The following is a 14,899-nucleotide window of genomic DNA, read 5'->3' as shown; positions in this document are numbered from 1 at the left end:
TTTTATTGCCTGTGCTTTTGAGTTCCTATCCAAATAATTCTTGCCCAGACCAACATCGTGGAGGGTTTCCCTTCTTTTCTTCAACTAGTTTTATAACTTCAGGCCTTAGATTTAAGTCTTTAATCCAGTTTGAGTTGATTTTTGTGTATGATGAGAAATAGGGATCTATTTTTATTCTTCTGCACGTGACTATGCAATTTTCCCAGCTAAATGAAAAAACTGTCTTTTTCTCAATGTGTGTTCTTGGTGCCCTTGATAAAAATCAGTTGAATGTAAAGTCATAGATTTATTTCTAGACTCTGTTTTCTTCCATTGGTCTATGTGTCTGTTTTTATGCCAGCACCATGATCTTTTAGTTACTATAGCATTGCAGTGTATTTTGAAGTAAGATAATGTGATGCCTCCAGCTTTGTTCTTTATGCTCAAGGTTGCTTTGGTTATTTGGGGTCTTTTGTGTTTCCATATGAATTTAAAGAATATTTCTTTTTCTATTTCTGTGAAGAATGTTATTGATATTTTGATAAGGATTGCATTGAATCTGTAGATCACTTTGGATAGCATGAACATTTTAACAACATTAATTCTTGCAATCCATGAGCACAGACTATCTTTCCAATTCTTTGTGTCCTCTTCAATGTTTTTCATCAATGTTTTATAGTTTTCATTGTAGAGATCTTTCTCCTCTTTAGTTCAATTTTTTCCTAAGTATTTTTATTTTTATAGCTATTATAAATTGGACTGCTTTCTTGATTTCTTTTACAGATAGTTTGTTACTGGAATGTGGATATGCTACTGAATTTTGAATGTTGGTTTTGTATCCTGAAATTTTTCTGAATGTATTTATTTTTTCTTACAGATTTTTCATGGATTCATTAGGTTTTTCTATTTATATGATCATGTCATTTGCAAACAGGGACAATTTTTCTTCCTCCTTTCCAATTTTGATTTGTTTTGTTTTTTTTTTTTTTTTTTTTTTTTTTTTGAGACAGAGTCTCACTCTGTTGCCCAGGCTAGAGTGAGTGCCGTGGCGTCAGCCTAGCTCACAGCAACCTCAAACTCCTGAGCTCAAGCGATCCTCCTGTCTCAGCCTCCCGAGTAGCTGGGACTACAGGCATACACCACCATGCCCGGCTAATTTTTTCTATATATATTTTTAGCTGTCCATATAATTTCTTTCTATTTTTAGTAGAGATGGGGTCTCGCTCTTGCTCAGGCTGGTCTCGAACTCCTGAGCTCAAACGATCCACCCACCTCGGCCTCCCAGAGTGCTAGGATTACAGGCGTGAGCCACCGCGCCCGGCCTTGATTTGTTTTTATTCGTCTCTCTTGCATATAAAGCAAAGCTAGAAAAAGAAATTTGGATTTCTAGACTGATGTTTGTGCTCTCCCAATTTATACTTTGAAACCCTAATCTCCACAGTCATAGTATTTGGAGATGGAACATCTGGGAGACAATTAGGTCATGAGAATGGAGTTCTTATGATGTGATTAATGTCTTTCCAGGCACGAGAGAGCTTGTTTCCTCTCTATCTCTGCAATGTGAGAAAACAGATGTCAGTAAACTAAAAAGAGTGCCTCGTTGGACACTGGATCTACTAATGCCTTGATCTCAGACTTTCCAGAATCCAGAACTGTGAGAAATAAGTGTTTGTTGTTTAAGCCACCCAGTCTATGGTAAATTGTTATAGTAGCCCAAATTTATTAAGGCAATTACCTTTAGGAAAGACAGAAAAAGTGCACACTTTATATAATTATATACTTTTTATTTTCTGTTTTCTAATTAAATGTACATACTAAGAAATAATTAAATCTTGTGACAACTGCTGTTACATATCTCAAATCTACTAAACATTGAGAAACTATTGTATATAATTTACAATTACATGAGGATTTCACTTAATTTAAAATCACCTGTTTAAATTGTATCTTAGCTATACATATACATACTTAATAATTAGTTTACACTTAAGCTGATACTTAACAAGGGTAAATAGAACTATTCAAATTCTGTTTGACATGTGTTAGAAAATTGAATCCAGCCCTTACTAATACAAAATTAGCACCACCATCCATGCACACTGTGCAATAACTTTTAGATAGATGTTATAAAAATTATATTTTATAGAATATAACAAGCCAGTGTAGAAAAAAATTATAAGTGCTGTAAAACATAAATCCATGTATTTCTTTCTTTTTGATGACTGGAACTGATGGTGATCTTCACGACCAGGAGATTTCTATTGGGTCATCGAGAGTAACACTATTCCCGGTCAGGTCAATATTTAATATCTAAGAAAAGTAAAATGGTAATTAATTATTTAATCAGAACCACATTTTTATTTTCGTTTCTGTTTTAGTGAAGACTATTTCCATGAAAGATGTTCTCTATATAAATAGGATATACCTTGTTTTTCTTTTTTATTTTGATGGAGTTTTCTTCTGGAGACCTTGCAATTTCAGCAATAATCTTACTAAATCAACCCATTTTACAGAGGATGAAAATAAATCCAAGAGAGGCAGAGTGAATGTTGAAAGACAGTAAAAATCCAAAACTCTTAACCAATTATATTCATTTCTATTTTTTAGTTTTTCCACATGATTACCATAATACATATGGAATTATTTGTCACTGCACTGCATAGATTTCTAATGCTTCACTTCCTCAAATGTTCTCCAGTCATGTTCACCCAAAGTTTAGATTTAAAAATATGCGTTATTTTGCCTCAATCACAAAGAGTTTTGTGATGCTTAATTGATTGCTAATAATTACAGTTTTATCTGTGTTACTTTCTTTCACTGGAGACAATCTCACTGAGACTGTGTAGGGCTTAATCATAGAGATGATGAATTGCAACTCTAGTCAAACAATCATCTGTCATATTTTTATGACATGATTTCAGGAGACCTTGCCATTGCTATTTTTTTCCCCAATACACTTACAAGACTCTCTGTGCCTTAGCTCAGAAATTTTGGATACAAGAATCAAATATGCAAGAGAAGGGGAAGTAAAATTAACATTCCTTTGCAGCCTAGCACACACCAATCACTCTATTAATGGCTTTATAATATGTATTCTTCACTAAAGCACAGTAATTTTGGATTAATACCACACTTTATAGAAGAAAAGTTTAAAAGGTAAAAGTTAATAATTATATCAATTATTAAACTTAAACTAGCTCTTTTTATCAAAAGTGAAAAGCAACAAATATACCACATAGCTTTTAATACCATGTGCAAAAATCAACTACGCATAATTATTGCTAGGAAAATGTTATAAAAATCATATTCATAGAGTAATTAAATCATCAGTTGCATAAAGTGAAGAGCAACCAGGACAGAGACGGAAACTAACCATTCTCTCCTTTTCCTATGTATCTATGAATGCTTGGAAAATAGGAAATGCTCATAAATATTTGCTTAATTTAAATGCACTTAGAACTGCCAATTGTTACTGGTTAAAGTAAATATCTTCTTTTGATATTTGGTTAAAGTAAATATCTTCTTTTGATATCACTGAGGTAATAAAATATTGTCAAAGATTTTTTTTCTTACTACTGCTTTAAGTTGAAGTCAAACAACTATTTTGCAAGTTAAGTTCATCTAAAGTTTTTGATTAATAGCTCATTGTTTTTACACAAGTTTAAACACAAAAGGGTGTGTGCACATACATTAATACAGTTTCAAGCGTGTATACATAGCTTTAAACTTAGATCAAATACTTGCAACACTTAGCTGTTTTCTAGAATATGTGTTGTTTTAAATCTACCTTTACAAGCCATAGATTCACGGAACTTAAGATAGGAAAGAGGTTAAGAGATTGTTTACTTGTATATTTTTTATTCAATTGGAAAAAACAAGAAGGGCTAAAATTATTTGTTCAAAGTAAAAGGCTAATTACTAGCAGCAGTGAAATTTTAACACAAGAATCTTGACTACTTGTTTAGTGTCTGTATCAAATCTCTCATACTCCTATATTCATGAGTGCTAAGAAATAGTTCTATAAATTTTGCAAGAATTTTCAAATACATATTTATCTAAGACATATGCAATGTTATTTGTAGACATTTTATTTTGAAAAGATAATTTTTGAGGCACTTTATAGGTTATTTATAAGTTTAATTTAACAGTTATTTACAAGTTTAATTTAATTTAATCTTGCTTTGATTGTGTTAGGACAGTAATAAAATAGATGTCATTAGATTGACAGGTTACTAAGGATAATGTTTGTAAATAAATATAGAAATTTAATGAAAATGAATATATGAGGAATGTCATAATTGACTCATAATTATGTATCTTCATGGCTGAGAAATATAAGAAGTTTTGTAGATGTTTTGAAAAGCTACATTTAAAAAATGTTTTCTTATGTCACTTACCTCCTTATCTGGTTCTTCAGTAAAACTAAGTGACACTGTATTTTCATTATATACTAGATTAACCTCGTTGACACTATTCGTTCCTTTCCCCCATACATGGACGTATCCAAGCACGATTTCAGTTTTATTTATGTAACCACTTTTCAATATAGTGCTGGTCAAAGTGGTCTGTAAAGATAAAGAAATAATTTAAACCTCTGATTTACAAAAGCAATTAAATCTTTGAAAAATGTCTGTTAACCAAAAATATATTTCATAGTATAGCAAATTGTTTATTCAAATATTTGAAATGAGGTATTTTACATTATAAACATGAATTAAAACTTCAAATATTCTTCTAAAAGTTGCATATTAGTGATTTTACGCACCTGGTTTAAATTAAATTGTACCAATAAGTATATTTCTCTTTCATAGGTGTCTGCAGAGAGAGAAAAAATATAATATATTTTTATTTCCAAAGAACAATAGTAAATATTAGCATATTTTGCTTCTCTTTCCAGTATAAAGAGTAGCATATAGTATCAATGCATAACTAATTTTTCTCTAATGTTATTTAACTTCTTTAGACACAGGTCAAAAAACACTGGAAATGAAGGATGAATCACCAGAAAAGATCCTAAGGGGACAAGGTAGAATGGGATGTGTGTGTGTGGTGTGTGTGTTTATGTGTGTAGGAGGGTAACACTAAAGCTGTAACAGGTATAAAATCACTTTAACACACCTCTCTAGAAAGGTGGCAAGAAGTGCACAGAAGTGCAAGAATAAACAGAATTGGGTGGCAATAGCAGTGAACACTTACTTGCCACGTCAGTCAGTGACTGACAAAATAATATTACTTTTAAAGGAAACGAAACACGGCAGCAACACATTGTCATTTAAGAAAAATTCAACTAGTAGATACTGTTGCAGGTCAACTGAAATGCCACTGATAAAGCACAACATTTATATCTACTGTTTTATCTAAAGTATAATCTTTCATATTTAAAATCAATTTTAATAATAATCTTACAGCTAAAATTTATTAAATGCTTACTCTTTTCCAAATTCTAAGTACTTATCACAACTCCTCTAAGAGATATGTATTATTCTTATGCCCACTGATAAAAGAGGAAAGTGAGTCTGAAAGAGGTTAAATAAATTGCCAAAAGTGAAACAAGTAATTACTGTTAAGGTCTGGGATCAAGCCCAATTTTCCTTGACTTCTAAGATTGTGCTGCTATGTAAAAAGTAAAAGCATGCATTAAGACAGAAAGGGGAAAGTAGAATCAAATGAATGATTGAAACAAGTACTGAAGTAACTTTGAAAAAGGAATGTATTTTAATTCTTGTCTACTTAGACGTCATTGTATTCATTAATCCATTAAAATTAATTAGCATAATTGCCTATACTAATATTAATATTCTACCTAAAAAATTTTCTCTACATATGCCAATCTATGCATGACTAATTTATTATGCATTATGAAGCATTTTAGTGTTAATATATCTTAAATATTTGTTTTAATTTTAAATATAAAATTTTAGGATAAGTTTTGAATGAGTAATTTTTAAGTAAAGAATTCTGAGACCAAAAAAACAAAAGTGGCAGCTATTAGGAGGATATGAGCACCTTTGTTGTTTTTAATGAATAAGAGGAAGATAAGGGCACACCCATATCTATTTCATTAGGAAAAGTAGGACAAATTAACATTTTACTAAGCTATACCTTTATTAAAAGCTGGAATGGTCAAAATTTATTTAATGTTCACAAGTTTTATGACAGGTTCATCTCTCTCTATCTTTGATTTTTTTTTTTGAGAGAAAGAATTTGTTAGCACATTACAATATATCACAAAATTTGAATGTATTTGCTTAAAAGGAAGAAATCATTTCAGACTGGTGTGCTTGCTGTGAGAGAAAACTTCTTTGGAGATTGTGATCTAATAAATTCAGAGAGGTAGCATTTGCTGTATATTGTTGTTTCTGTTAAGTGAAGAGATTTCAAGGGATTACTTAAAATTTTCATATTAATTATATAAAATATACTGAGATTGTGAAATATAACAAAATAAGCAGATATAATTGGCTAAAACAATTTTGTATGTTTGCATGGAGAGATCATAGAAAAATATTTGATTTATACTCAGTTACTTTCCAGTGATTATAAAAACCTGCCATGAAACATGAATAGGGTAAAGGCCATACCAAGTTATTTCATCTACATCTTAGTTTGATAGGGAGAACTGGAGAAAAAAATTCTAAGAGAAGATTTATCTACCTAACTGTTACAATTAATGAATTCAATTTGTTAAACTGTGAGATGCAAAGATTCTACGACAAAGACACAAATTATGAGTACTTCAAATTTACACCTCAGGTAATATTAATAGTAGGCAAATTCAAAGTGCATCCTGTTGGTCCCAGGTGAGAAAGAAAGGCTGCAAGCTTTGTAGGACCTCAGTTAACATAGTCCATCTATGTAAAACTTCAACTTTACATAGATGTTAGTCTTTATGACTGAAGTTTGTGTCAAGAAAATGTTCAGAACACCCATCAGGTAGAACTGGCACCATTAAATGGCAGTCAGTATACTTCATTTAGCAGTTTTTATGCGCAGCATAAGAATCTCTGGGAACATTGTGCTCAAAGGCAGATTCCTGGGTTTCTTTCCAAACTAATGGAATTTGGATGAGCCCCAGAATCTGCATTCTTAACAAGCTATTCCCATTTGTTTCTGATGCCAATGGTCAATAGAGTGCACAAGGCTAGGAGCTTAGAGTTCACTCTGGTATTGAGGAACAGTTACGGAGGCAGTAAACATAGATGTAAGTTTAAGGATGTCCTCTCTTGTACAAAAAAAAAAAATGTTAAATGTTAAAAACAAAACCAACCAAACGGACAAGCGAAAAACAATAACCATAAAATACACAGACCAAATTTATTTGAGTTTGGTTTCTGGACTATCTCCTTGTTTTAGAGGCATCCTTTGTGCATTATTGGGGCTCAAAAATGATATCCCAAAATAAAGGCTTCAGAAGCAAAGTTTCTCTCTGACCTCCTCCTGCCTTCCTGTCTCTTGATCCTCATTCTCCAGTCACAGAAACAAGAACCCTTTCCCCCTCCAAAGCTAGCCATAAATCCTAAGAATATTACTCTAAGCTTCCCCCTGCCTTTCTGTGTAACAGCTTGCCTTAAAGAAATTAGATCTTTATTCCAAAGAAGTTCTACCTCACACCTGGGAGGAAGAAATGCTACAACAAAGAGGACAAGAAGAATCTGAACAGACAGACATTGCTAGGTTTCCCCACTCAGTCTATTTCCATTAGCTCATACACTTTTTGTCCAATCACATTTCTCCATGGCTGTTCTTACTTAATTGAATCTAAGCATAAAATCAGATAACTTTCCCTATATCTTTGGGTCTTTATTTCGAAGGCTCCCGTGTCACATAAAACTATGATTAAATAAGTTTGTTATGCTTTTTTTTATCGTTAACTTGTCTTTTGTTATAGGGGTGTTGGCTATGACCCTTATGATATGGCTATGATCCCTTATGAAAGGGATCACCTCTTTCATCCCCTACAGCATCAATATATTCACATGGAACTTGACTGTTGAACTGACTAAAGTCAGTGTCTGTTACGTGAAAAGCACTGTGCTATCTTTTGGAAATGCAAAGATGATAGATATATAATCCCTACCCACACGAATTCTTAGTTATTCAGACATTTACCATAGGTATTAACTATATTTAGGATAAGGGAGGTCTTTAAATGCCTTTGAAATTGTTTATCTATTTAAGTTGATTCAATACATTATTAAACTCTTTTAATTTTGAATAATAGTAATAGCTTAATATTTGGCATCTGAAGAATAGGTAACATAAAATTAATGTTAGAGAATATGTATGTCACCAATTACTAAATGGAACACTCACCTATAGTCTCTCCATCATCCCAGAACAGAGATCCTTGTGCCATCTGATTATCATCAGCAGCAACGATGAGCTTCATGTAATTTTGTCGACTATAAGAAAGAAATATATAGTTTTACCCATGTTTATAGAATAAAATATGTTTAGTTATGATATATCATACATATAAGTATCTAAAGGAACACAAATTGGAATAGCAATTAAGTAGAATGCAAACTGACATACAATATAAATTATGAAATTCTTTATATCTAATAGAAAATATCATTCATGTCTTTTGTTCTCAAGAGTTCATCTACTGTAACAAATCAGAAATGGCCTCATTTACAGCAATTAAAATCACATTAAGTTATTTATTTATTTTTATTTCAGAATATTGTGGGGGTACAAATGTTTAGGTTACATATGTTGCCTTTGCCCTGCCTGAATCAGAGCTACAAGCATGTCCATCCCCCAAATGGTGCACATCGCACCCATTGGGTGTGAATATACCCATCCCCACCTCCCCTCTCCCACCTGCCCAACACCCAGTGAATGTTACTACTATATGTGCACTTAAGTGTTGGTCAACTAATACCAATTTGATGGTGAGTACTTGTGGAGCTTGTTTTTTCATTCTTGTGATACTTCACTTAGTAGAATGGGCTCCAGTTCTATCCAGGATAATACAAAAGGTGCTAGATCACCATTGTTTTTGGTGGCTAAGTAATAACCTATGGTTATTGATATATTTACTTATTCTTCTCTTTGGTAATCCTGTCAATGGCCATTAAACATTAAACTATTTTTATAGCATTTTGATCTCTTATGATTTAAGTCTTCCTCACATTTGCATACATAAATCACTGAATTATTTTTGGCCATTATTAATAAGAGTGTGTAGAATAGCCAGCAAGTTCCAAGTTCTATCTTTGTAATAGAAAATACCTCCCAAGCATGTGCCTATATAGGCCTATTTATTAACTAAATACTTGCTTCCATGTTCAATATCCAGTGATTGTGGGACACAACTTGTTTTAGCAGCATCATATTGTTAAGGAAGGATTTCTCAAACAAATAGTTTTAACTAGCTGCCTTTTCCAATCACAAATGTTGAAGGATGTATGTCATGGAAGTCTCCTAAAATATTCATATTTCTGAAGTTCAAATCTCCACAGTAACTTGATATTTTCCAGGTAAAAGATGTTAACAAACTTTAGCATGAATACTCATATGCATTTCAGTTCACAGTCACTGGGCTAAAAGTATAATTTAGAAACATTAAAAATCTGATTTAACCCGCAATTTTCAGACATATAATAAGACTTGAGATTAAAAAGAGTTTCACAACTTTTATTCTATCCTGTACAATGGTCTCTCTTCTGTCTCATAACAAAAGCAAGGATTCTTCAAGGCACAACTTATGAATGGTTTCCTCCATGAAGCCCTCACTTATCGGGTGAAATTATTTTTCTCATCTTTAATTGATATCATGATAGAATATTGACAGAAATGGAGCTGAGTGGTTCCAAGAGATGAGAAGAGTCTATTCATGCCAACGAAGGTGTCAGTATGCAGATTACCAAGAGAGTTGATATAGCATGAACAAAAAGAAAAATAGGGACTGAGTCCTCTAGAATTTGAATGTGAAAGCCAGCAATTTGGGCAATGGAAATAGAGACTCTGCGTCTGCTATAAGAGACTCACTCTTGCATCAGTCACAGAAGAGAAGACAAAGTGGACCCATGGTCTCTGGCATATTGCTGAGTGAAAGAGAGTGAATACCTGATAGAGGTGCCCAAAGAAGAGAGGGTCCTGGCCAGATGATAAACTATGAAGAGTGATAGAAAATCTGTGTTATCCTTCATCTCTATATGGGACAAGACCACTAAGAAACAAGTCTGGCTCCTCTGTGGACAGCAGGGAACTTAGCAGTTTGAAGGAGTACTGATATAGTCAGTGGATATCTATATTTTCATGGACTATAATCAGTCTGGAAATATTAATATATCACAGGGAAGTCAGAGGAAGGCAGAGAAAGGGAAACAGAAAAGAGCTGGGAAGGGAAGAGAAGTCCTCCAAGCAATATTGACTTAAAGTTTGTAAAAAGGTTCACAAAATGGAAAATATATATATATATACATATTACTCAGTGATAAAAAATGAGATACTAAGCCATGAAAAGATACAGTGGAAACTTAAATGTATATAACTAAGGGAAGAAGTAAATTTGAAAACATTACATACTGTATGATTCCAATTATATGGCATTCTGGAAAAGACAACATGATGAAGAAAGTAACTTTTTACTGTGGTTGCCATGGGTTGGAGGAAGGATGAATAGATGGAACACTGAGGATGTTTAGGGCAGTAAAATTACTCTATATGATACTACAATGGTAAATACATGTCATTATACATTTGTTCAAACCCACAGAGGCTACAATACCAAGAGTGAACCCTAATGTAAATTATAGACTTTGGTTGAAAATAATGTGTCAATGTAGATACAACAATTTTAAGAAATCTACCGCTCTGGTGGGGGATGTTGATAATAGGGGAGGCTATGCATGTGTGGGGGCAGGGATTTTATGAGAAATCTCTGAATTTTCCTCTCAATTTTACTGTGATTATAAGACTGCTCTAAAAAATATAGTCTTAAAAACAGGTTCATAAAAAATCATGTTTTCATGAACTAAGTAATAGTTTGTTCCACATGTTAGAGGCAGAAAAAAAGATGAAGACATTTAAAATATAAGACTTTCATTTGCCAGTACTTCTGCATATTATGTACAGAAGTCATAGAGTTTAAGTTTATATTTTGGTCTGAGGGGCGGAGGGGAGGAAATTCACAACTAATGGAAGTGGAATGCACTGTATGAGGGAGGGACACACTTGTAGCCCTGGCTTGGTTAGGGCAAACAGCATTACATGTAACCAAAATGTTTGTACCCCCATAATATCCTGAATAAATAAATAAATAAAAGAGAACAACACAGAAACAAAAAGAGTGGATGTCGTACTGGAAGACAATTTTCCATTAGTCTCTTGCATTACTGTATATCTTACATGTAGAGACCCTGACCCTGACAGCTTTTCTTCTGAACTCTTTTCAAGGATATTTTAAAAGTGAATAGCATTGGAGGACACGGAAAAATTTTTAAAAATATATTATTCTTATTATTACTGTCCAGCATAAAAAAGATAATGTCTTCCTTCAAAGCAAAGAAAGGATAGGTTTGCTTGTAGTCCTATAAAAGTTTGGCTTTTTTTAAACTTGGGGATCCTCAGCTGTGGCACAAGCCTCCTATATGTGCAGCATCTGCCTGGGCCACTTCATGTCATCCTCATGGGGTTTGGGGGACAAGAAAAACTGATGCTAATATAAAGTTCCTCTTTCTTGTTATGCCATAAATAATAAAGACTTTTGTCTCTTCCCAAGCATCTATGATACTGTGGCAGGCTACTGTACTAGCTTGCAATTGGGGTAAAATATCAGAACTTTCTAGTTCCTGACAATTCCAGCATGATGTATCTCAAAATTTAATCTGAGCTCTGAAAACAGTTCACTTACCTGAAAACTGTGGTTTGGGCAGGCTCTTGACATGGTAGGATGTAGCCACCACGGACATGTAAGTTTATTGTATCATAAGAAGCATTAAAATAATGATATTGTCCTCTGATACCAATATCTTCGCCCTGGAAATGAAAGGGGTGGAAAGAACAACAAAAGGAGCAAGAAGTGGAATCATCAGCAATATTGGTAAGTGAGGAGACACGTTTGTAATGTTAAACAATATGCTTTTCAATTTAAAAAATTTAGAGACAAACATTTATTCAGGAAATCTTAATTTAATTCACTATAGTAATTATTTTACTATTTATATGTATCCCATAATGTCTATAGTGTATACCTTACATATATACAATAACATTTATTTTAAAATATATCTTTAGTCCCTAAATATAAATCCTTATGATATTTTTGCAAGTAATTTACAGATACTTGTTTTTGTGGAGCTCACATGCAGAAAATGTGCGAATTTTTGAAAGGTCACAAAAGCTGTTCCTGAGTCGTCATGTACATTATTTTTGGAAGGACTGCACTACCTTTAATGATCATTTTACATATCCAATAAAAGGCAATGAACTTTTTGTTTGTTATGTGCCCTTACTATGTTTATTTGCTAAAATACATCAATGACTGTATAACAAGCAATGGCAGAATAAATTAACTCTATTTCACTGTGTGTTAATTTGATTCAGGTATAAACAGCAAGAAATATCTTACTTTTTTAAGTCGAAAGTAAATCATATACATAATTAATGAAAAGGCTAGGACCAAACTATTACTCATTTCTTTTTAGACAATTCCCCAGAATTCTTTAAATACTTACTGTATGGTAGTCAAACCACCGAGCATTAGGGACATATCCATAGACAACGTCAACATACTGGAATTTAAATGTATAGTCATTAAAAAACATATAAACCAAAGAAAAATTATTCTGTGAACAAAATTATATAGTAGGACTTACAGGTTCCAATACAGGGGTAACCATAAATGCTGAACCCCATAAGAACTGCTTAAATATATCCCAGGTTGCCCTTTCATCAAAGAACCTTGAGAAAATAATTAGAAATAATTAAATTAAGTCAAATAACTTTATCTCTTCAGAATACCATTAGAATAATATTCAAATCACATTTTACAATATGGATTTTTGTGGATTAAAATGAAAATCAACCTAAAAAAAAAAAAAACATCAAAAACAATCCTAGCTCTCGGAATTCAGTGTGCAGCAGTACCATACTTTATGAGTAATTCTAGACTATGAAGAAATTTTCTGAAAAAATGCAGAGAATTGTGATGAACATGTAAGACCAACTGAATGAGGAATCACCGTGGAAGAGAGCTCATAGAGGTACAAATGTTAACTTTGCCTAATGTATGATCAACAAACTAAGAAGTAAATATAAATACCCTGGAAGAAAATTGTGAGACATGTGCTATAAGAATCTTAATCCGTTAACTTTAAAAAGAGTTTGATTATCCTATTCAATAGAGCATTGTAAATGCTGGATTTACATGTCTTTAAAGGTTTTTTCATCTGCAAAATTTGCTGAATTTTAAATATAATCTCTAGAAAAACAAAATCGGCTTTTATATTTTGAGAATAGCCAGTATTAAATGCTCACATTTCTTCTCCAACTTAAATGAAAGAGAAAAGTTGTTTTTATAAATTTATTTATTTTAGTTTCATTTTGTTTTGCTTTATTAAAAACTGAGATTAATACTGAATTGGACAGCTGGGTTTACTCTTCCACGGACTTCCCCTGAGAGCCAAGACATAGGCATTCTCAATAGGACAAGAGTCTGCCTAATTAATAATGTTTGTGGTTGGGGACTCAGTCCAGAGCTGTTACTCTAATTATTCTGGAAAGTTTATAGGAATAAGACAAAGGGGAATAGTCTGTAAATGAAAAAGGAAGGGGATCAATAAAATAAAGAAGGGATTATGGTAAATAAATTAATAAAGTAACTAGAACATAATTTGAATCTAGAAAGAATTTTTTTATTTTAAGAAAACTGGATTTCTTATACTATTATCAATAAAGAAGGAATATTGATCAATTTATTTTTTTGGTAATGTTATGTTGGGTACTATTGCTTTAATTCTGGTAAACATTTGCCACTGTTTTAGTGGTTTATCAATAGTGAAATCTAACAAATCACTTCATTTATTCTGATAATATAAGGCACACAAAAAGCTAAGTATATTATGATTATTAAGGGTTTTTTGTTTTTCTGTTTATGTGTTTTTTTTTATTTTTAAAACATCCACAATAAGAATCTGCTTGTACTTGCATTAAAAATAGAACAAGTTAAAATGTTTGCAACTATGCTCCATGTAATAGAATTTTCAAGGTTTTGTCATGTATTAGTTGAAGTTTTAAGGATGAATCCAAAAAAATAAATTTCTGAGGAGAATGATGGAACTGTTCTAGCATATCTTATTAACACACCTCAAGGAAAAGGTGAGATGGTCTTCTTCAGTTATATATATATATATATATATATGCACGGTAGATTTACTTAACTGCAGTAAACCTTAATTAATTAATTCATAAGGGATAAAATTATTTATTTCCATGAAATTTGTGAAATAGTAAATATTATGTATATAAAACATCTGAAATCATATTTGGTACACAGTTGTTATTCTTGAAAATTATTGCTTTTTAATAATTGATTAAGGTGTTTCATTCTTAAATTGTGTTTATTAGTAGATTTATTTATGTAAATGATTTATTAACCCAAAATGAATGCTAAAATATCAAATAAAAAGTTTCCAACCTAAAATATTCTATATTGCACTACAAGAAATTATTGAATAAATTAAATGAAAGCTACATATTTGTGTAAGGAAAAAACAAAGAAACTTTGTACTTACTCATGCAAAAGGGGTCGGATAACAGTGCCACCATAAGCATGAATTTCATGCATTTGTGTATAGAAAAAGGGCAATAAGTTGTATCTAATATTTAGAATGTTCCTTGACATATTAGCAAAAGTTTCATTCCAAGAAACAGGATCTTGTCTCTGAAACAAATAAAAATTATATAAAGC

General features: G+C 32.1%; 1 protein-coding gene across 1 annotated transcript in view; it reads right to left on the bottom strand.

Moving 5' to 3' along the window:
• Positions 1 to 2,220: 2,220 nt before the first annotated feature.
• Positions 2,221 to 14,899, bottom strand: part of SI (sucrase-isomaltase) — an 89,071-nt gene continuing 76,392 nt past the window's right edge. Inside the window, exons 40-47 of the mRNA XM_069472982.1 lie at positions 14,724 to 14,872; positions 12,807 to 12,891; positions 12,666 to 12,722; positions 11,843 to 11,967; positions 8,293 to 8,381; positions 4,745 to 4,794; positions 4,377 to 4,544; positions 2,221 to 2,289 (exon numbers count right to left, since the gene is read on the bottom strand). Of these exons, the coding sequence (XP_069329083.1) occupies positions 2,221 to 2,289; positions 4,377 to 4,544; positions 4,745 to 4,794; positions 8,293 to 8,381; positions 11,843 to 11,967; positions 12,666 to 12,722; positions 12,807 to 12,891; positions 14,724 to 14,872 (792 nt within the window). The remainder of the gene's footprint in view (positions 2,290 to 4,376; positions 4,545 to 4,744; positions 4,795 to 8,292; positions 8,382 to 11,842; positions 11,968 to 12,665; positions 12,723 to 12,806; positions 12,892 to 14,723; positions 14,873 to 14,899) is intronic.

Source organism: Eulemur rufifrons, chromosome 7 (assembly GCF_041146395.1).
Source record: "Eulemur rufifrons isolate Redbay chromosome 7, OSU_ERuf_1, whole genome shotgun sequence".
In the NCBI taxonomy this organism is placed as follows: domain Eukaryota; kingdom Metazoa; phylum Chordata; class Mammalia; order Primates; family Lemuridae; genus Eulemur; species Eulemur rufifrons.
The sequence above is the reverse complement of the archived record's forward strand: the minus strand, read 5'-3'. Positions and strand labels throughout refer to the sequence as shown.